The sequence below is a fragment of the Psittacula echo genome (assembly GCF_963264785.1).
Source record: "Psittacula echo genome assembly, chromosome: 6".
Lineage (NCBI taxonomy): Eukaryota > Metazoa > Chordata > Aves > Psittaciformes > Psittacidae > Psittacula > Psittacula echo.
Window position 1 is genome coordinate 64492325 of NC_137743.1, and position 19362 is coordinate 64511686.

Consider the following 19362-nt stretch of genomic DNA (forward strand, 5'->3'; position numbering starts at 1 on the left):
TTAGACTGTTATACCCTGTGGCATTAGGATGATCAGGGGACTGGAGCACCTCCCATATGAAGACAGGCTGAGAAAGTTGGGGCTGTTCAGCCTGGAGAAGAGAAGGCTGCGTGGAGACCTCATAGCAGCCTTCCAGTATCTGAAGGGAGGCTATAGGGATGCTGGGGAGGAACTCTTCATTAGGGACTGTAGTGATAGGACAAGGGGTAATGGGTTCAAACTTAAACAGGAGAAGTTTAGATTGGATATAAGGAGGAAGTTCTTTACTGAGAGGGTGGTGAGGCACTGGAATGGGTTGCCCAGGGAGGTTGTGAATGCTCCATCCTTGGCGGTGTTCAAGGCCAGGTTGGATGAGGCCTTGGGTGACATGGTTTAGTGTGGGGTGTCCCTGCCCATGGCAGGGGGGTTGGAACTAGATGATCTTAAGGTCCTTTCCAACCCTAACTATTCTATGATTCTATGAGATTTCCATGAATTCACATGTTCAAGTAAAATGATTGCATGTTGATTTAAGAAATTCAGATGGAAATTCCTCATAGTCATTGATCAGCTGTGTGATCACACTTAGAAGCTGTCTTATTCTATTCAAAATTTGCCTGGCTTTAACTTGCAGCTATTGAACCTGTTATATCTTTGCCTGCTAGATCAAAGATACGTCTATGATGAAATTTCTGTTCCCCATGAGGTCTTTCTCAACTGTGATCAAGTAGCCCTTTAAACCTTCCCTTTGATATGCTAAGTAGGTTGAGCTCCAGGTCTATCTTGGTATAAAGCATGTTTTCCAATCCTTTAATCATTCCGTTCTGTTCTGAACATCCTCCATTTTTTCAAGTCTATCTTAATTGAATTTTATATACTATTCCAGTAGCAACTGCAGTAGTGATAAATACAGAAGTAATAATGCCTTCCTGGTCAATAATTTATTTATGCGAACAAGATACTATTTAGCTTTTTGGCTGCAGAATTTTAGTCGTAATTTGTCAGAATCCTGGCTGCTCTGCCGTGCCTTAGGTGCCTTAGCTCCTCTATTGCTGAGGGCTTTTCAATGCATTTCTATATCCCGCTTCCCAGTTGCAGCTCTGCAACCTTTCTCGTAAGCTGCTGTGGCAATGTTTCCCAGAGCCTCTATGTCACTATTTTTCTTTTGCTCCCGTGCTTTTTTTCGTGTTGCTTTTATTCTCATGACATTACACCTACAAACACATCATTGTTGCAGCAAGTACTCATAGGAAGCAATTGTCTCTAGTGTGATACTCACTCCTCTTTCTCCTCTTTTTTCCTACTTCTTTCTTGTAGCTTTTGGCTTATATTAGATGACCTAATAACATGCACATATGAGCTTAAAAACCAACCAGCTGTGCCACACCCATCCTGATCAAAGTGTATTCCAATTAGTGCTAATAGCACTGTAAGCAGGAGCAACCTGTAGGGAGTTTGAGGAGATGCTAATGAAAAACACAGTTGCTATGGGAAAAGTATTATAGAGTGATCACTGCTGCACTGGAAAGGATCCTCAGGGAACGAGACGCACCTGGTGACTTCACCACTTCTCTTCACAGACACTGTAGTTGGTTTTCCCTTTCCCTTTCCATTTTCTTTCTCTCTTTCCCCTTTAGCTCCTATTTTTCCCCAAAAGTAACTTTCATTGTTAGAGATGATATATGCCATCAGCTACACCCTTTATGCATGTGAACCTGTCTCAGCATGAATTGTGCAGCATTGAGTTTTAGGGTAAGGAGCTTAGGCTTGTAACCTCACACTTCACTGAAATACATTTCTTTATCTGTTCTCAGTTTGCCAGACAATGTCAAGCCCCAGCCTAGGATATATGAAACAGAAGTATAAGTTACTATGCTACCACATAATCTTTCTTCTCTGCTTATACGCCTCATATGAAGGAGAAATGTTTAGATGTGGGTATGGCACATTAAAGAGAGTATTTATAAACAAGGAAGGATCTAGATAAGAGATCAAGATCTAGAAAATAAATTGTAGGACACAAAGGTTAATGATGTGGGCTGCTTAGCATGCAAAAAGAAGACTGAAAGAGGAGAGAACAGGGCACATCAACATGAGAATAGTAGCTAAATACCTCAGAGAGAGGGATTCATGATAGCGAATAATTTTTACTTTATGCCTCTGGTGAAGTTAATAAGAACAATAAGCTTAAATTGCAGCAGGAAAATTTTTTAGACCTTGAAAAAACCCTTTATAATAATGATAATGAAGCATAAGAATGGATAGATTGTGAAAAAACTATGGACTCTATCACTGGACTCTTCACTGAATGTCAGAAATCTCTGACATCTGTCAGAAGTGATGTAGCATTCTGTTTCTGATCTTGCTTTGGAGTATGAGAATGGAAAATGTGTAAGACTTCAGTAATTATAAGAACTCCTCTGGATCTCTTTCTGTCTCAGGGGAGATGTGGGTTTTTCAGAGGGAAAAAGCTGTGTCAAGTAGAGACACCATGTTCCTTGTTCCCTCTTCAGAGCTGGCCTTTGAGAGAGAGAAAACACTTCTGCTCTGTCTTAACTAAATGTGTCATCCCTTCCCCTCCCAATTTCTAAGAACTGGGTCAGCCACAAATCACTTTTATAAGAATAATGCTGGCAATACTTACTTTCATCTTCAATGTACCCCTTCCAGTCGAATGGAGTCACTGTTGAATTAACCAAGGTACCATTTTCACCTAGAGTGCTGTTTAGCTGGGAGGTAATATTTGTTTCCAAAGTAAAATTTTCTGGAGGCCACTGCAGGCATTTGTTCCTCAAGTTGCCCATGAACAGCTGCAGCCCTATTAGTGCAAATACACTCAGACAAAATACAGTCAGGATCATAACATCGGAGAGCTTCTTCACAGACTGAATTAGGGCACCCACAATAGTCTTCAAGCCTGCAAATGCAAAGGAATTTTTATTCCGATGTTCAAAACTGGTTTTAAAGCATAAAAATGCCAGTGTCTCCCAGCAAAGTTATATATTTCATGCAGAAGCCCAAATAAATGATTGTAATGTCTGTGAAATAACATTTCTGTGAAGAACTTTTTCACTCATGAAAATGAATATATAGCTGAAATTTATGTTCATTTGAAACTGTGAATGGAATGAGTTGCATATATTTCAAAACACTTGTTTTAATGTTAAAACAAGTGACTTTTTTATTCATGTTGTACATGAATCTCACATAAAAGTCTTCTTTTTATTTGTAAATACCTCTTCCCCCAAACCTTTGCTACTATCAGTTTTATAACATACTAGATTTAGAAGACAGTAGTAAAAAGCCTGTTCAACAATAAATACAATTAAAATTTAATGCTATAAAACTGGAGGTGGTTTGGAAAATCATAGACTTTTAAGATAATAAATCCCCCATGCAATGCCCATGCTATTCTTTATTATCTTATGCTTCACCTTCTTACTAAGTCAACAGTTCTTTTTTTTAGACAAAAATATTCACAACAAATACCACATAACATCATGTAGGTAAGATACACGTGGGTAAGAAAACTTCAGGGTTACTGATAGTCATTGAATGTGGAGAAGAAAGCTGGACATCATACGATGCGAACCACACACACTGTATACTGCAATGTCTCATGCAAGAATCTGTTAAACTCAAAGGCTGATTTCAAAAGGCAAGAGCTCATGTTAAAAAGCAATGAATCAGAGATTTCAGTGAATTCTAATATCTTCCGATTCCTGCTTTTTTGTGGAAAGAAATAAGACTCATGTTTAAAAAATATGAATTTCATTTTAATGAATTAAAGTCAGCCTCTGTGTTTAACCTCGCTCTCACCTGGGATGACTGATATTGTTTTCAAAGCTCGGAGAACTCTGAATGTTCTCAACGCTGAGACATTGCCCAGGTCCACAAACTCTGTCACATATCTGTAATAGGGGAGTTCACACACAAACACAATGACAGGATAAAAAGGAACAGTTGGGAGGTACAAGGGGCCTAACACCTTACACCAACTACTTCTTACCTGGAATTACAGAAATAGTTTTCAAAGCTCTCAATACTCTGAAAGTTCGAAGAGCTGAAACATTGCCTAGGTTTACAAATTCTGTTACATACCTGTAGGATTAAATCACAGTTATTCAGAATTTAGGCAAAGTTTATGCTACTTACTTGGGTCTTTCATCAAGACCACTTTGGCGTTTTTAGCAAAAAAATTAAATAGCAATACTCAGAGCTTTACCTTTCACTGCAGTGTGCCTTGCATTAATATGCTTTCAGAGCCTTCAGTTAAATTAAATGTCTCTGAAGTGAATCACAGTGATTTAATTTTGAAAGCCTAAAATTTATCTAGACTATATTGGTACGTTTGGAGAATGAAGTAAAGGGATGCTCCTTTTCTGCTCAGAGAAAAAAAATGCGGACATGAAATTAGCCCCTCTAGTACTAGCTGCATTACTGGCATCTGCAGTGTTTACATCAAAATATGCGTATTAGAATATGAAAATTGTTTTAGACCAAAGTAAATCCACATTTCCATTTAACAAAATTGATATGTATGGATACTAATTTCATGCCCTTTTTGCCCTTCACTTTCAAAGAAAAAGCAAAAAACAAAAACTTACGCAAATGTAATGACAGTGAAATCTAGCCAGTTCCATGGATCTCGAAGAAACGTAAAATCTTCTAAGCAAAAGCCTCTTGCAATGATTTTTATGAGTGACTCAAATGTGTAAATTCCAGTGAACGTATACCTGGAAAATCAATATATATGAAAGTTTAATCAAAATAAGTAGTAACGTTTTACAATGGCATTCTGATAGAAAACTGATGATCAAATGAAAAAGGTTTTTTATTTAAAATCTGGAAAAGAAATACAGTAAACAAGCAATTTCTTCTAAAATGCATTATATTCATCACATATACTTGGGTATTTACATGCATTAGTTGTGACATACTGCTGAAGTACAGCTCTCCTGATCTTGTACATAACTAAAAATAAATCCATCAAATAAATTTATCTGTGACACTCAGTTTCAAAGTATACAACACTAGATCTGTTATGAATAAAGTTTTGGGCATGACTGGATACTGTCTGAATCACTGACATCTAAAATATTTGGTATTAAATCTAAAGAAGGAAGAATGCAAGCATGTGCTGAATTCTCACTTTAGTAATACTTTTGCTTATATGCCTTCCTGAACTGAGGTGTACAAATAGATGCTTTTAATGTAGTGGCATAAATGAGGCATAGAAAAATTGGGTAGATGCTACACCATGAATATGAGAGAAAACTAGTGGAATCTCAGTAGAATACCATCTGTAAATAACTTTCATTTTTTCTACCCATTCATTCTACTAGAAGGAGATTTAAATAATTATTCAACATTTCTACATCGTTTAGACAGGAAATAGTAGTTCCCGCTAGCACACAACCACTGCTACTGGCATGCTGACTTCCAGAACAGTCAAAGATTGCTTTAAGTAACAAATGCAACTTACTCTACGTTCTTCGTCCAGTCTGGAGGGTTACTCATGGTCATAAATACACAGTTGGTCAAAATAGTGCACATGATAAGCATGCTGAACAATGTAGATATAGTTAAGGAAAACACAGTAGTAATTCATACAAGATCACATTAGCCATACATCTTAAGTACAGTAAAATACTGCCACTTACACAAATCTTCAAAACTTTGCTAAACATTTCACATATATTTTGTTTAACCTGGTAGTTTTCACTTTAGCACACTAAATTTTAATATTATTCTTCATTTGTTGATGTTCTGATGCTGATTTGTTGATGTGCTGATGTTTTGTTTTCATTTTCTACAGAAAGGTGAAGGAGATGGCTCTCACAGACCTGGGAGGTAATGTGAGCTTGTAACAGCCAAAATCAAAAGAGCCTGCAGAAAAGTACCATTTTACTTAAGCACCTCACATGACCAAATAAGCAGTCTTTCACTTCTACAGTTTATGGTACTAAAATCAACCGCTGGCATATGCAAGGTAATCTTAGAAGTTTATCTTGTTTACAATGAGTCAGAGCTGTAGAGGAAGCACCCACCACAGCCAGTCTGTCAAAGACATGGCTCAGTTAGTGAAACAGAAATCCATAGAGAGTTCACAGATTAAGGGGAGTAATTTTCCAGTATTATTTTGGGGCTGTCTTAAAACACGTTAGCAGCATCACAAGTATCTCTCTTGTTCTACCAGTGCAATAATTTGTAGTCATTTGCTTGAAAAACATGGAAAACTGATGAAGATTAGAATGAAAATTAATTTTCATTTAATGTTCCAGCTAGGAACAATTACTTATTCTGGGACTATGAAATCCAGACTAACAGCTCAGGGGAGTTTGTGGTAGGGACGTGGGACAGTCCACTGTGGCTTTGCCACATCTGCTGTGATATTCTTAGTTTACAAGGTCAGTGTCTCTACAAACAGTGTGGTCCTTCTCTTTTTGTGGCAATAAAGTAAACTTGACAATTCAAACAATTGAATATTCATATATATTGATAATCAAACTAAACTGAAACCTGACTTAAAACGGCCACATGATGGCAGCAAAAAATAAGAATCACTATGCCTTTATGTTGAATGTTTAACTCAACTCTAATTTTCCCTCTATTCATCTCTCTAACTGAAGTGTTCCTTAAAAATAGTTGCACAAACATAACTGGCAAAGAAGCTAGCTTAAAATCAAGAGAAGTCATTTACACATAAAGTTGTATATGTTGCCATACAATCTCTGTACAATAAAAATTATTGTTCAGTAGCTTAGAATAAATTATTAGAATGCCTTACAATGTTTGCCCTCACAGTCCACAGCCAGCTCTAAAGACTCTGTCTTAATGTAATTGGGAAATTCCTTTAGATAAAGATAATGCCTTTTGGTAGCTGAAAAACTTGGAGATACCTGGCTGCAGCTTCAGTAGTCTCATAAAACAGTTAAAGAAGCTGACTGTCCTCCTAGGAGAGCTGAGGGTTACCCTATGAAGTGTATTATGTGTCCACAGCTAGATATCATTCATAACAAAGGCCACAGGTAGGCCTCTGCACATTGCTCACTCCATACATAGCTCACCATTTCTGTGAGCTGCATGGCCCCAGTGCTGTTCACTCTCAAAGGGAGCAGATGCTCAAAAGGCGCTAACACTTTGAAATATAAACTCTTGCCATGCTTTCCTAATGGGGATTTCAGTCATTAACAGAAATATTCAATATCTGTGCGTCTTTTCTTCTCCCATGTTTGAAGTATTTGATTTACAACCTCAACATCCCCTTAATTCACTATTTTATGTTCCAGAATAATTCAACTGTACACATAGCTACACATAGATTCTTTTATGTGATGACTTCTTTATGGAAACATACTGCCTTTTTCGTGCTCTCCCATATAGGCAATCAGAAGGTTTAGACATTTTACAGCCTCACACTAATCAATTATTCAATCAGCTGAAGTCTCTTATCACCTGTGTGGACTTGATGGAAGATGAAGACTGTAAAAAACAAAGGTTGCCAATTGGTCTCACAGATACCTGCTGGCAGTCAGGCCACACTGAGTACCACTATAATTTCTGCTTCAAAGGCTAGCACAGGGGTACTTAGCAGGTACCATATTTCCCTAGAGCACCTCTCTGTTCATTTCTAACACTCCTTGTGCTCTGCATCTCCAGCCACTGCCACCTCCTTTTTTTTTTTTTGTCTGCTCAACCCAGTACCTATTCTAACTGTTTCCCCCTTTCCTATTACTAGCCAAAGTCTGGCCATCTCCCATGACTCTTCTGTTACCCCCTCAGTTCCACACTCTCCTTTAACTTGAGCCAGGTAGGAAAAAAAACCTCACAAAAACCTCAAACCACAACAACTATTCAAACCAGAATACCAGGAGGTGAGTCAGCAGAGCATGAAAAGCATAAAACAAAAATGCATTCTGTTACCAGTTCTTGTAGCTGGTATTACAATAGGAACCAGCAGTGAGGAAAAATAGTGGCAGAGAAAGTCTCTGAGCACTCTGAAGAGACATGGTCTATTTCTTTATAGGGGAAGCAACATCTGAGCATGTGTCTGAACAGACATGAGCAGAGCACCCTATCGAGAGGTTTAGAGAATTTTGAGGATGTACAGATGAAAGTTTATCAACCAATGTGCCAATTTCATTGTGCTTAACACACATCTTTCACACTGAAAGTAGGAAAGGCACAGTTCTGTTACATAGGTCAAAATGCCAAAGACTCACCTCAAAACCTGAGGGCAGTAGAGTTTTTCACTGAAAGTCAGAAGATTATAAAAAATAATAACCAACATTACTCCCTAATCTTTTTCTTATAGGTGGCTAATATAAGCAGCTGAAATCTAAACTGCGTTATGGGACATATTATGTGATTCTTAGTTAAACACACACATATTTGCAGTGTTTGTACTATACTGAATAAATAAATAAATAAATAAATAAAAATAACCTGTGCATCTATTCTTACGTAAAGATTAAATAAATAAATAAATAAATAAATAAATACCCCCCCTACATCTATAGCTAAGATAAAAATAGCCCATTCCATAGCTGAATGGCTGGAAAAGAAATCAGTCTATACAGTGAAAGGAAACCTCCTACAATTAGAGATAAATTACATTATCACACACACTAATCAGTTAATAGAAGGAAAAAATGTTGGAATTGCAGATTGTTTATTAGAATTGCTTTTGTTCTGGCTGCCACCAAGACCAGCTGGTTAATCTTTGAATACAAATAGGAGGAGCTTAAAACCAAAACCCAACTCAGCAATCAGTACACCAGTAAAAAGTGTTACCCACAACTAGCACAGATGCAAGGTGGGAAGCTATTGTAAATCAAAGTCTGTAACTTGAATGCATGAGTGCTCATTAGAGGCTTCAATCTGGCAGTCTTTGGCTGCATTTTCTCATCATCACCAACACAATGTCTGTAGGTCTCTGTCAGCTCCCTTAGCTACTGTCCCCCAATGTTCTCTTACTTCACCCCAGACACCTTTCTGCCCTTCTCTCACTGTTTTTATTTGCCAGGAAGCTCAGAGAAAAAGGTCTTCTTGAGTCAGCATCAATCAGCCCTGATTCTTCCTTCTTCTAAAGACCTAGAAGGTTGTGCCAGCAGTCTCTAAAAATAGGCTTCTGACTTTGACTAACTGTTCAATGCTTAAAGTCTTACTGTCACACTGAAGTTTTCATTTTGTGACTACTTTTCCCAGTCCTGAGGTTTTGCAAAAAAAGTGCACCAAACCGTCACCTGCCAGAAATTCCTATCAACCTGTTATGAACATCAGGGACCAATCCAACATGCCAGCCTAAAATTTTACCTTGTGCACTATCCTATCAGTTACGGTACCCCAGTCTGTCTTGCAGGGCTGCTGCCTATGCTTTCTGGCGATGCATTACGTTTGGTGTAATTTTATGGTGCAGTTGAACAGGTTTGGGAATGTGAGATTCAGCATGCATAAACCAGGCTTCCAGGCATGCTGCTGCAATAGACTATAAAGCTGGTCTTGAGGTTGACCTCAGAAGGACCCCTAAAAGACAATATAACCATACCCCTGGGCTAGCTGTTCATGAGCAATTGCATATACGCCTAGTTGCTTGCAAAACTCAAAAAATAATCTGGAACATAAAAAGAAAAATCAACCTTAAAATCAATCTGAAGAAACTTTTCTGAAAAATTAATCAAGATTCTTAAATCCATCTGCAATTTTGTACTGCAGAAATATTGAAATTCAACAGAATAGCTAAAATGCATCTATATGATATACACATATTGTCTAGTATTTATAAAACCTTTGCATGTCTTCCACTGTAAGATAAAAATGAAATTAACAGCCTAATAAAACCTTTATTTACAATGAAATAGAGAGATGAGTTTTCTTAATTTCAGTGTGCAACATTTTGAACAACCATTGAAAAAGGATATGAATGTACCAAAATTTTAATAGCTATTTTTCTAAGAGGATTGAAGGGAGTTAAAATGTACAGGGCAGAGGTGGCACTGAATCGGAAGATTGCCTTCCCTTTATTCAATACTATAAAGGTCTGAAAAAAAAAAAAGAGAAAAGACATTTTATAAGTGTGTATTCACTGCAGATGCTGATTTTAACTGTTCCTAATGACCAATCACCAACATTGACACTTTTTGAATACTTAAAACACAAAAACCATGACTAATTTTTTAAATAAAGTTTATTTCCAGTACTTACCTGATGTACCTGGCATGAAACTATAACTTTAAATATAGAACTTTCAATTCATTCATGTTTTTATACTACTACTTCATTTAAGAACCCCAGTATAGTATTCCTATTTGAAATACCATAAGCAGGGAAACCTTACCTGTGGATGTTAAAGGTGTTAGTAAAAGAAATCCTTCTAGAAACTGATTTAATAGACTACCTATTTCTCATTTATTTTATTTTTTTTTTTCAATTTTAGTCTGTTTCTTGGTCTTTTTGCTAACAAGAGAGAAAATAGCATTAACACACGTAGTCATGATTCGTTAGATCTCTGAGGACTGTGGACATCTGAACACACCTTACCAGAGGACAGCAAGATACATCCCAGATGACCTCCCTGTACAACTGTGGTTTGAAGGTGTGACACTTTCCCAGAACATACATGCTTGTTAAATTTAAATTTTAACAGCTAAAGAACCTATCAAATTTAGAGAAATTTAAAGGTGTGCAAGCCATACTTCAGCAAATTGTAGAAAACTCAAAATGCTGAAAACTTGTCTGTTTTTCTCAAATACATCTGTGAACCCAACAGACGTTGCTTTGCTTCCACTGTAGGCCATCATGGCTGCAACAGCATTAACACTACAGCATAGGAAATGTGGACTGTCAGGTTCAAGCAGAAAGAAATGGAAAACACTGCAGAAGGAAGGCTCAGTACCTCAGAAGAAAGCTGCATGCAGTGGAAGGTATGGTGCAAGGTTTATACCCTGAACTAAAAGAAGTTATAGGTATTGCAGAATCTCCCCAACAGAAATGTCAAAAATTGCTTTTCTTGTTTTGTCAGAATTGTATATTTCATAAATAAGTTTGATGGAGCCTCCTTGTTTTTCATTACATTGCTGAGAAAGTGAGCTGTAAACTAGAATGCCAGTGGAAGTGCAGGAAAGGGTGTGTTGGTCTCTTCTGGTGCCCATGATATAAAGCACTACTTGAAGAGTGTACGCAAGTAGGTAGTCCTGGCAAGCCTAGCAGAGAGAAAATATGGCAAGGAGGTTGAAGAAGGATGATTCTTCAGTCTGCTTAGATTTGGGAAGCTTAGTATATATGGACCATGAAAGGCGGGTTGGAATTAGATATCTTTAAGGTCCCTTCCAATCCAAACCATTTTATGATCCTCGGGACAGTGAGAAGAGCGTGCAGCAAGCTCACTGTCCTGGACTTCAAGAGAGCAGACTTTGGCCTCTTCAGGAGCCTGCTTAGTAAGGTTCTATGGGATACAGCCCTAGAGGGCAGGGGGGCCCAAGACTCTTGGTTGTTATTCAAGGATCACCTGCTCCAAGCTCAAGAGTGTTGCATCCCAACTAGAAGGAAGTGCAGCAGGAGGGCCCGGAGACCTCCTTGGATGGATAAGGAGCTGCTCAGGAAAATTCAAAGGAAAAAAGAGGCTTATAGAAGGTGGAAGCAGGGACAGGCGGCCTGGGAAGAATACAGGGATGTTGGCCGGGAAGCTAGGGACCAGGTGAGGAAGGCTAAGGCCCAGTTAGAATTGAACTTGGCTAGGGATGTTAAGAATAATAGGAAGGGATTCTATAGGTATGTAGCGAGTAAAAGAGACTAGGGACAACGTAGGCCCCCTTCGGAAGATATCGGGACAACTGGCTACCCTGGATTTGGAGAAGGCTGAGGTTCTTAATGACTTCTTTGCCTTGGTCTTCACTGGCAAAGGCTCTGACCACACCACCCAAGTCTTGGAAGGTGAACGCAGGGACTGTGAGAATGAAGACCCTAGGCCCGCTGTAGGAGAGGATCTGGTCTGAGACCATCTCAAGAACCTGAACTTACACAGGTCCATGGGACCTGAGGAAATCCATCCGCGGGTCCTGAAGGAGTTGGTGAATGAAGTTGCCAAGCCACTGGCCATCATATTTGAAAAATCATGGCAGTCAGGTGAAGTTCCCGACGACTGGAAGAAGGGAAATATAACCCCCATTTTCAAGAAGGGGAAAATGGATGACCCGGGGAATTACAGACCAGTCAGTCTCACCTCTGTGCCTGGCAAACTCTTGGAGCAGATTCTCCTGGAAGGCATGCTAAGGCACATGAAAAACAAGGAGGTGGTTGGTGACAGCATGGCTTCACTAAGGGGAAATCCTGCCTGAACCAATTTGGTGGCCTTCTATGATGGGGCTACGGAACTGATGGACAGGGGCAGAGCAGTTGACGTCATCTACCTGGACTTGTGCAAAGCGTTCGACACTGTCCCCCACGACATCCTTGTCTCTAAATTGGAGAGACATCAATTTGATGGGTGGACCACTCGGTGGATAAAGAACTGGCTGGATGGCCGCACACAAAGAGTTGTGGTCAATGGCTCGATGTGCGGCTGGAGACCAGTAACGAGTGGTGTCCCTCAGGGATCAGTGTTGGGACCGGTCTTGTTCAACATCTTTGTCGGTGACATGGACAGTGGGATTGAGTGTGCCCTCAGCAAGTTTGCCGATGAGACCAAGCTGTGTGGTTCGGTTGATACGCCAGAGGGAAGGGATGCCATCCAGAGGGACCTTGACTTGCTTGTGAGGTGGGCTGATGCTAACCTTATGACGTTTAACCATGCCAAGTGCAAGGTCCTACACCTGGGTTGGAGCAATCCCAGGCACGGCTACAGGTTGGGCAGAGAAGAGATTCAAAGCAGCCATGCAGAGAAGGACTTGGGGGTGTTGGTCAATGAAAAAATGAACATGAGCCGGCTTCAGTGTGTGCTCGCAGCCCAGAAAGCCAACCGTATCCTGGGCTGCATCAAGAGGAGCGTGACCAGCAGGTCAAAGGAGGCGATCCTGCCCCTCTGCTCTGCTCTCGTGAGACCTCACTTGGAGTATTGTGTGCAGTTCTGGTGTCCTCAACATAAAAAGGACATGGAACTGTTGGAACAAGTCCAGAGGAGGGCCACGAGGATGATCAGGGGACTGGAGCACCTCCCGTATGAAGACAGGCTGAGAAAGTTAGAGCTCTTCAGCTTGGAGAAGAGAAGGCTGCGTGGAGACCTCATAGCAGCCTTCCAGTATCTGAAGGGGGCCTACAAGGATGCTGGGGATGGACTCTTCATTAGAGACTGTAGTGACAGGACAAGGGGTAATGGGTTCAAACTTAAACAGGGGAAGTTTAGATTGGATATAAGGAAGAAATTCTTTACTGAGAGGGTGGTGAGGCACTGGAATGGGTTGCCCAGGGAGGTTGTGAATGCTCCATCCTTGGTGGTGTTCAAGGCCAGGTTGGATGAGGCCTTGGGTGACATGGTTTAGTGTGGGGTGTCCCTGCACATGGCAGGGGGGTTGGAATTAGATGATCTTCAGGTCCTTTCCAACCCTAACTATTCTATGACTCTATGATTCTACAATTCTATGATTCTGTGTAGTAATGGTCTAAAATATATATTTGATTTCCTTGCCTCTGCACATAAATAAAGAAACTAAGTATGAAACTGAAGACAAAAGGATGAATCCTGAGCTAATTTTTCCAAATTACACTTCCAGTTACAGATCACAGACAACAACCTTCAAAGTGTAACTGAAGATGACCTGACTAAGGCTTTCATTTTAAATACTGAAGGAACCAAGCAGGTGAATTACTTTTTTGGCACAATGTTTTAAAACCTCACACCCCAAGGTGGAAGGTGAATTTACCCTTCCAGGTCTGTCCCGAGTCCCAGGACTTACAGCTAAGAATTCTCCAGCTCCTGCTCTTGGCTTTTGTAGCTATGAGGTATTTGACAAAATACATTGAAAATCACACTCCCTACTAACTTCATATCCAAGACTACACCACCTACATTTAGTCAACCTACATTTTTAAAAAATCTTTAGACACAAGCATATTAAACATACATCTCTCTCTAATGTGCCTTCTGGAACACAGCAGCATGCTGGCATAGCTCCAGTTTTAGTTGGAAGCTGCTGCTATTTTAGCTGCTCTACTTTCTGCTGCCCTGCATAAGCAGAACCAACAAGACATAAATTAACTACCTCAGTTTTAATTTTTCACTCAAAGTATCTTTGTGATTGGAGCCTTCAGAATTACTTTGTTGATCCTCTGACCTCCAGACTTAAACACGAGCTAAAATTGTGTCTTATGTCTGAAGAAGAATTTTCATAAAAAATACAGATAACAGCTGACATCCAGTCCCTCTGTAAGCTTCCTTCCCTGGCAAGTGTGCTATACCTCACTCCAGTCTCAACCCAGATGCAAGCCAATGTGTAGGCAGTGTGGATGAACATGAAGTATTGCACCCAAAGCTGTCAGGACAAAGTAGACATACACTGAGAAAAGCTAAATAAATTCTAAATAATTTGTAAGATTAATATTTTTATATGAAGGATTATGTATACTTTTCAAGGCTTAGGTTTTATAAAGTGCTTTAATCATTGTATAAAGGCAGGAAACCTGCTCACACTTGAAGTATCCAAGCGTGAATATAAATTGAAAGAAAACCCTAATAAGAAGTCCCTGATTTGCTGGGTTTTCATCTGTAACCTAACAGAATCCAGTTCTGTAGCTTCTGCTATATTACATATAAACCCAGAAACTGTATTCTTAGCAGGGTAAAAGAGGAGGAGTAAAGAAGAGTCTATGTTGAGCATACGGTCTCTGAGAACCTCGTGGGACTAAGAGTTCCCAAAACCTTATTTCTCCTCTGCTTCCTCCCAGTTAGCTTTAAATGTAGTTTCTGAAAGGCTACATTTAGCAGGCTGACTGCTACTCTGTTGCATTTCCACTTCCTACAGTTAAATAAACATCAACTAAAACCTCAAAGGACCTTCCGAAAGGTAAGAGGTGACACATTAGTTTCCTGGGAAAAGCCCCAGGGGCAAATAGAACAAGAGACTCATGGCATATTGGAAGTTGGCATTTCTTGGTTTTGTAGTTGTCTTTTGAAACCAACCTGTTTCTCTACCAAGACCTTAATTTCCTGGCTGGCTAAAACTTTTCACTTAAAAATTCTTTCACTTACAATGATACACAATATCTAAAATCACTAGTGCATTCACCTGTTCTGATGTAATAAAGGTAAGCAATTTTAAAGAATCTTTTCATTTCTGCAACCCAAAAATCTAGGAATCCCAGGAGCCAGTGGTTTGATCAGATTAGATACACAGACAAAAGGATGTATCTGTTTTGACAGACATCATTCAACATCATTCTGGCAAGAGGCAGGGCATGGAATGGCAATCAACAATGCTACATCTATATTGTAGCAGGAGGAATGTGAAGTAAGACCCATTTAGTTCCTCCTATTCTTTCTCTCCTCTTTAATGTAGCAGCCTAAGTTCAACAGAAAATAACCAGCTCTCAAAGTATGAATCCAACTGGACCAGATTTTTATGCACGTCTGCATGTCAGAACCTTTAGGGGGTCCAGCTGATCATTTTTCTATAGACAGCGATGTAAACCTCCTTGATCCTTTGTAACAGCAGCTTGAGCACAAACAGGCAGTCACTTTTATACACACTGATTTGCACTTACACAGAAGTGGTACGTGAAAAATTTTTTAAGGTCCAAGTTCATTTTTTACTAAATTTTGGATTTTAAAAGAGCATTGCAACCATTTAGGATGCTAAGCTTCACAGTTCTAAAGACCAGCATTATTGATAACCACAGACAGCATTTCGTTATAATAAAATCATAAGAATATAAGGTCAGGTATTGTATTGTATTTTATTTTATTATAATAAAATAATTATGTTCCAAGGGTACTGTTGCTGGCATTAAAGCTATCTGTGATACACAGTAAATCAATAATACTATCACATGTGTAAATTTGCTAAAATGGGTTGCTCCATTGTCAAACAGCAGTTGTCAATGTTTTCCTTTTCCTTTCATCTTCAGATTAATATTGGGCTTGAATATGTCATGTTTAGTTGTAGGCTTTGCTTAGAAGCACAGTTACAAAACCATAAATCTAGCACATATGTTTCTGTTTCTCTTAAGAGGTTTTCCAGTTTTTAACTTTTCATCTCTGGGCTACCTTATCCACAAATTAAGGCTCTCACTAACTCAACACATTTATTTATTCCTGTCTTATTCTGTATTAAACTGCATTAGATCGTGACATGCACATGCATAATGCTATTGCTTAGAGAAAGAGGCCCAAAAAAGAAATGTAAAACACTCCAGATGATGTTTCAACATTCAATGAATGCAAAAATACAGTGAATTTGTTCAATATTGCTATAAAAATAGGAAAAAGAAAAAACAAACCAACAAAAAATCTCAATGGGCTGCAATATGTGCATATGAGGTAAATGATGGATGATTTCACATATGACCCAAATTTGGAATAGAAAAGATATTCCTAAATCTCTTGCACAGGTTTCCTGAATAAATCATGTGACCATGTTCATTAGTATAATGCGATCAGTGCTGTGAGTAACCATTTCTATTTCCTATTTGAAAGTTTGGAGGCCAAACTGATATAATTCTGTTCATAAATTCGTTTATGCAGATATCTAAATAGAGTTTTGGGGTAACAGTAGCATCTGCTACTCCATACAGTTGTCCTAACCCTTTCTTGAAAATAAGTATTTTCCTTCATTCTAGCATTTCTGTTAGATCCATATCATTTCAGATAGATGCTTCCCCAGGCAAAAATATAAAAACTCTAACCATCATGCAGCAGTTGTCAGACCACTACCTTGTGAGAGGGTGTGCAGATCACCTCATTGGCTTTACAAGGTAGAACTCAGACAGAGATAAAGCTAAATGCATTGAGCATTAAGAGTCCTTCACATCTTCCAAAGATGTTCACTTTCTTCAGGCTTTTCTCAAACTATTTCTCCTTCTGAGACTTGCAGAATCATCAGCTACTACCAGTACTCTCAAAAGACAAGTAAAACAAGATAAAAGCCTTTCCAGAGTTCACATACAGCTAGATAAAAAAATCTAGGAATTAGACATCTTAAAGTCATTTTGACTGTAAAATTGAAATAGATATTGAATTTCTGTTAGGAAAGTCTGTTTTCCTTATACTGAAGGAAGAAAAACTGGAGAGAATTGTAGTACGTGAGAATTTTTTTCTTGCATTTGACTGACAGAGCTCTTTCTGTTTCTGTCCTGTAGAACATTAAAGTACATGCGTAACGAAGATTTGTGGACTTCAGCACAAAGAAGAGAATACCAGTGGTTTTGTGACATGCCCATAAAAGTTATTTAGTGTGCAAATGAAAAGATTCTTTCTTTCAAATACTGCAGGAGCTTGGCTGAATATATTCAGCGGGTTTCATTCTGTTTCTTTCTATCATCATACCTGGCTGATGTAGTGCTTTCAGCTCCATCTGTGAAGAGACTGAAAAAGCCTTCCATTTCTAAGAGCTCTAGAAACTTACTTGTGATCATACTTATCATATAACTGGTTTCCCTGTAAGACACACTAGACAGACTGATTTGACTATAAAGATCCAGGATGAGCTGAGGGCAGGTAGGGATACAATTATAGGTGATCTTCTATCACAAACAGACACAATCAGTACAGAACTATACAAGGTCTGCCTTTACAGAAACACATCTTTTATCTTTGTAAAAGTAGAACTAGGATTTAAAGATAAATCTTCATACCCCATGAATGGCAGATAAAGGTTCTCTCAGAGGCATCAAATAATAAAGATAAAAATATTGTTGTTTTACGTAGTATTTTCTCTCTTGCCAAAAGAAGATTCATAAATCACATAAAATTTAGCAAGGTAAGACACTTGGAACACAGCACTTTGTGATAGTCAAAATATTTATATTGATAAAGTTTTAATAATCACAGTATCTAATAATAAAAGTATCACCCAAGCTAGTTATCACTATAAACCATGAGCTTTTTCTGCTTTATATGGGCTATGTGACAGAATCATCCTGAAAGGATCTTAGGGCTTTTCAAGGCCAGTTCCACCAGAAATTTTTAAATCAGTTTTACACTCTCTTTATGACATTTTTCTGTGTTTCTCTATTGATTCCATAGATTTCTTAGGGATTTACTATCAAAGCAGATTTCTGGGAAGAAAATGTGCTTTGATAAATAAAAGCAAAAATAAAAATAATAGAACAACCCATTTATTTTTAAGTGTTTTCATTTATGCTATGTTGGAATGTTCATGTACACAGTGTTAATAAAAATTTAATTATATCAAAGAAATAAATTTTTATGTAAAAGAAAAGGATGCTTTCTGGAAAGCAGAATGTGTATGCATTGCTGGCATCAAATATTTTCTGCTCTTGTTATACGTCTAGTCTGCTAGCAATGCTCAACTATTTCCACATTATTAGAATGACATTTTCCTACATGATTGCAAATTAACAGACTGAAGTAACAAGTTCAATGACCCACTCCACGAAAATGAAATGAACATGATAAAGCACTCTAAACACTGGCATATGAACACGATCGATATCAGACTCACTTTTTTATTGATGTAATATGGGTCCATGTCTTCCAAGGGCTCAGACACCATTCCTGGAGGTATGTCGCCATATATAAATGGAAGTGTTTTTCCTGCCTCCAAATCACTGTTTGGCTTCGGCCCATTTTCATCATCGTCTTTACGATCTTGTTTAGGATTCTTAGCTTTTTCTGCAGCAATGCGTTGTTCAATAGCTGCAAGAGACTCTCTAGTGAAGTATTGGAAGCTGTCTGGTCCTGGTGGTACAAGCACTGACTGCTCCATCTTTTCATCCTGCACATTTTAATTACCATTTATTCTTCTGCATAGAAAAATACTAAAAGAAAGCAGACAGAAAAAAAGAAAAAATCAAACAAACATGTTAAAATCACCAAGTAAGAAAGATAAAACCTTTTTTTTTTAAGTGCTTTCATTTATGCTATGTTGGAATTTTCATATACACAGTGTTGAAAATTATGCAAAGAAGAAAAAATAAGCAGTTTTGTTGGTGATTTGACCTTTGTAAGAGGCATTTGTATAGCTCTTATGCTGGTCATAGAAACTGTAACTATTTCTCAACTCTAGGACTAAAATGGTTTTTTTACTTCAAATAAACAAAAGCATGATACTTCAGAGCAGCCAGATACATTCTTTCCTCACAACTCTAATTATTTTAAAATCACTTCACACTCCTCAAGAATCAATCAGGATTATATTGATAACTATAAACAGCACAATTCATCAGAGCTAATGCAGAAATTTCCACTGTGTTCAGCAGGGGTATCGGAAA

At 38.5% G+C, this 19362-nt stretch overlaps 1 protein-coding gene across 3 annotated transcripts in view; it reads right to left on the reverse strand.

Moving 5' to 3' along the window:
- The window catches only part of LOC308222547 (sodium channel protein type 2 subunit alpha), a gene marked incomplete at both ends in the record, with an annotated part of 422596 nt that extends 403739 nt beyond the window's left edge, over positions 1-18857 (reverse strand). The window contains 6 exons of one of the 3 annotated variants that reach the window (XM_080620732.1): positions 2624-2896; positions 3989-4080; positions 4587-4715; positions 5465-5562; positions 9911-10021; positions 18594-18857. In XM_080620732.1, the coding sequence (XP_080476858.1) occupies positions 2624-2896; positions 3989-4080; positions 4587-4715; positions 5465-5562; positions 9911-10021; positions 18594-18857 (967 nt within the window). The remainder of the gene's footprint in view (positions 1-2623; positions 2897-3988; positions 4081-4586; positions 4716-5464; positions 5563-9910; positions 10022-18593) is intronic. The other 2 variants (XM_080620730.1, XM_080620729.1) reach the window with 2 other exon arrangements.
- Between the last annotated feature and the right edge of the window lie 505 nt (positions 18858-19362).